The following is a 4,375-nucleotide window of genomic DNA, read 5'->3' on the forward strand; positions in this document are numbered from 1 at the left end:
TGGTTGGGAGGAAGGCAAAGAGATAGAATGGGAGGAATCGAGTTGGCAAAGAGAGAGGATGTAAGGAATCGAGCAAATCTTAATTGAGATAGCATTCTCTATTATCTTTCCTTGCATCTTGTGGCCTCTCCCCTCTTCATCTCCTTGCTTCCAAACATATTCATCTTGGATGTACAGAAATATATCTTTTTTTAAATAACTTTCCGGAAAGGTCTCTGATTTGGCACTTTATTCTCCTTTAACTACCAAAACACCACCGTGTAGCTCAGTTGGTAGCGCATGGCACTAACAATGCCAGGGTTGTGGATTCGATTCCCACTGGGGACCAGTACAAACAAATATGAACATGTATGCACTCATTACTGGAAATTGCTATGGATAAGAGCGTCTGCTAAAAATCTAATCCAACTAGACTTGGTCGTGTGATGTTAAAGGTACTTAGGACAGGCATAAAGTAATGCAGTGAGTTGAAGAGTTTATGTTTCACCATCAGTCTGCTACTGTATAGTTACACTACCAGTATTTTTCTGTAGTACTACTGGTACCATACATTAGCCATAACTACGCAACTGTCACAAAAGACAGGTTCTCAATACAGTTAAAGTAACAACAGTCTCACCATGTTTCTGTAGTTGTTGGGGTGTATATTTTATTCCATTACCGTATATGCATCATCGAACAGTATGGAAAACACATGATGAGGGCAAACGCATGGAAGCGTAATTAATAGCCAACAAAATGAATTTGCCCCACAAAATGACAACATGAATTAGCTGTTTCTAGTGATAACCAAATAGCATCTTTTCCCTGGAGGCAAACACTTGTGATTCTGAATAACGGCTTAGAAGAATTGAAATCAGAGGTGGAGCAATGATGGAACCATTTTCAAGGTGTCAAGTTTCCTTTGATGCATCTTGTCTTATAGGCTACTGTAGTAGGCCCACAATACAGAGATGATTGCAAATTATAGTGGTGATGTGTCTCTGTTGGTTGAGAAAATAATTCTCAACCAACAGTTCTATGAACTGAATAGAACATTTCCTGTTTTTGTTGCACCCATCATTTCTGGTTTGTTAAAAGAAACAGATCCCTATTCCAGTAACATTTTAAAGGCATATCTGAGACTTCTCAAAGGAATACAATACGGTTTAGAGTGTTGTAGGATGTACATCCATTAGTAGCCTATAATAAAAACATTGTTAGCGTAGGCCTAGCCTATAAATTAAAAGCCTATTTCTCTTAAAGATACCTATTAATTACATTGTTATATTGTGATCCAGTGAGTTCTCATGTTGCTTGATCATTCAAGTATGATAATTGCATTTACTGCAGGTACAGTACATTAGAAGTAAGTAGGATCTTTGAAGTGTACAGTACAGTACAGCACAGCACAGTCCATCTTTATAAACTGGGGCAAGTCTTTCATGTGTGATTAAGTGACCCCCCTCCATACACACACAGTGCGAAACCACAGTGAGGATTATGCTCACCCACATTGAGGAAGTAAAAAAGGTCATTGAATGTTAGCATGTGCACCACTGAGCAGATTCTGTCGTATCAGATTTGATATGGTGCACTGGACTGGGCTAATACATCTCACTTTCTAAACTCATGGGACAGACACTTTCCCTCTAACATATGTGTATGCATCATATTACTGACTGTCGGACACTTTCACATAAAACACGGATCACCTTAATAATGTGACCCAGCATTTTCCATTTCCAATTACAAGTTCTTAAAAAACAGAATTTTTGTTGTCATGCTTATTCATTCTGTATCATTTTGTTAATTTGCTTACCTGGTCAAATAAGCCTATACCTTGCATGTCCATTCAATTATATGGAGATGATAGTATAAGACAATTAATATTTCATCACCTTGAATATTAAAACAAATTAATATTTTAACAGTTAAGCTAATGTTCTGTAGGCAGACCGACTGATGGGTTCAGGTTGCACGCTTTGGGTCTGGAGTACCTGCATCCTGCTTCTATTGTGTTGCTCTGTCTTAGTAACACAAGGCAAAGTAGTTTCTCAACAGAATAGCGTTTTAATTCAAGGTCTCATCTATCTCTTCCTTCATAGACAGGTGCGCGGACGACCGACTAGGGCTAGATCTAGTTTTTAAAATGATGGAGCCATACAGTTTCCCCGAGTGCTTGGAATATGCAAAGGCTTTTCTCCTGTACATGTCTGCCTTCCACATAGATATCATTAGCAGAGTGGACAGCACTACCCCGCCCAGCGTCAGTAGGCAAAGCCCTGCTATCACGCACCTATCCAGGTGTGCCCCTACCCTGGCACTTTCTATTTCCAGCCTCTCCATCTCCCTCGCGGACACGCTCTCCGGGTCCACTTTGACCTCGCGAGGGACTGCATAGGATATAATTACTAACGAGATCCCGGTGACTAGGAAAGTGACCGCGCTTATAAAACCGTAATCTACAGATGCCCCCGAATTTTCTGATACGAGATCATCATCTGACATTAGAGAGAGCTCATGCAACCCCTCCGGCCGAATGTCGCTCGCACAGTCATTAGGCCTACACCAGGATTTGTGGATACTTTCCCCACTTTTCACATGGCTTGCCAGGCGCAAATTCACATTCTCGTCGACGTAGGTGAAAGATGTATCTAATTCTTCGTCGCAGCACACGTTGACCTTCTCCACCGCAGGGTGACGGTGTTTAGGATGCGGAACTCCGTTATGGGGAACCGTCCTTGGTGTTGAATTACACAGTCCTTTGCAGCCCGGAGCTGAGATAGAGAGCGTTCCTCCGGCTGAACTGATAGCTTTACGAACATGCACCGGATTGGAAGCCCAGTCAAGGACGCAGGGATGAACGGGTTGTCTGCCTCTTCCTTCCTTATCTTTATAAAGCAGCTCTACAGAAGCCATTCGATTCTTTCCGCTGGTTCACTTCAATTATTTATCCACGGCGTTCTCAGTCCGCTGCATTCCTGATGAGAAATAATTGACAAATCAGATGTCACATAGGGGCTGATTATTACAAACTATCACATTATTGCATAGAGAAAACGGCAGCCACCTGTGCGTAATTTGTGGCGTTTCAAGCGCATTTTGAGCACGTATGCTCATGATGTTATCGGAAATACTTAGTCCAAAAATTTACAATTGTTTGGGTTTAAATAATTTGCTCCATTTATACAAACCGATTAAAGTGACAGATTAGCCGCATCCAATTAGTGCGCAAACCCACAGATGATCAGTAATTATTTTTCAAACATAATGTCTATCATATGATGGAAGAACACACTCTTCACTATACCTAGTCATGAGAAGTGCATATAACTGTATCATAGGGCACATACAATTTCCAATGGGCTCTTATGGAGTTAAATCATTTCAGTAGGTTGTTTTGTGTGAGAAAGAGGGATGTTTTTGAAGTAGATAAAACGCTTTTCACGCCTTGCAATATGCTTCTTCACAATATCGCTGTGAAATATTGAAGATTAATCAAATAAGGTGATAGTTTTTGCGATGTGTATTTGGAGCATGCATAGCGTTGTCTTCTCTATAGCCACAGCGCATCTGTTTAGTCTGCTCAGCTAATACAAACTACTGTATTTCAGGAAATAATTCATATAAAAGCACTTACTTCTTCGGAATTCATTATGTCGAACTTTCTTCATATCCCAGAATACTTTGTATCGAATAATCATAATAGATCGATGACTAAATGGCTTTAACAAAAATGTAGCCTACATGATGTTAGAGTCCTCGTCTGCTTGAGATGAAAGATTTTCGCTGTAGTCCCTCCCTCCCACGCAAGGTTTAAACGGCCTCGCTATGGTGCTGACATGAGCTGGCTACCCCCGGTACCCTTGAACAGATGCAGATTACTCCAGTGTGCAGTCAAATAAACACACACCAGAGAGGATTTAATTCTTATGGACCTCTGCATTTGAATTCCATATAGGCTTGTATAAATATTGCTAAAATAATGTTGCCCCTAAAGTATCAACCGTATGGAAATTCGATATCGTTTATTTGATCAAATGTCCATTAACGTTACTAGAGCTGTGTTAATAATCTGCTCAAGATGTGTACTTCGTGTAGATGTTTGGTTGCATCAAGTGAAAACATGCATAGATTTAAACCATAGCCAAGGTGAATTGTCAATTAAACCACACGTGGGAAAGGGAAAGGGAGCATCTATTCAGTTGTAGACCTGAATGCAGTCAACTGAAATGTGTCTTCCGCACCGAATCAGAGAGGTGCGGGTGGCTGCCTTCATCGACATCCAAGTCATCGGCTCCCGGGGAGCAGTAGTTCTTGGGGGTTAACTGCCTTGCTCAGGGGCAGAACGACAGATTTTTTACATTGTCTGCTCAGGGATTCTCCCTTTCGG

The 4,375-nt window shown here is 41.1% G+C and overlaps 1 protein-coding gene across 1 annotated transcript; it reads right to left on the minus strand.

Annotated features, from left to right (window-relative positions):
* Positions 1-623: 623 nt before the first annotated feature.
* LOC110489824 (transmembrane protein 74) lies at positions 624-3,746 on the minus strand. Its single transcript, XM_021562757.3, has 2 exons — positions 3,623-3,746; positions 624-2,963 (listed from the first exon to the last, which is right to left on the minus strand). The coding sequence occupies exon 2, from the start codon at positions 2,899-2,901 to the stop codon at positions 2,053-2,055; it is 849 nt and encodes a 282-aa protein (XP_021418432.3). The 5' UTR covers positions 2,902-2,963; positions 3,623-3,746; the 3' UTR covers positions 624-2,052.
* Positions 3,747-4,375: the final 629 nt, after the last annotated feature.

This window comes from Oncorhynchus mykiss, chromosome 2 (genome assembly GCF_057628025.1).
Source record: "Oncorhynchus mykiss isolate SJ-2025 chromosome 2, ASM5762802v1, whole genome shotgun sequence".
NCBI classification, from domain to species: Eukaryota; Metazoa; Chordata; class Actinopteri; order Salmoniformes; family Salmonidae; genus Oncorhynchus; species Oncorhynchus mykiss.

Coding starts and splice junctions, on each gene's coding strand:
- LOC110489824 (XM_021562757.3), bottom strand. CDS start 2,901: ATGGCTTCTGTAGAGCTGCTTTATAAAGATAAGGAAGGAAGAGGCAGA.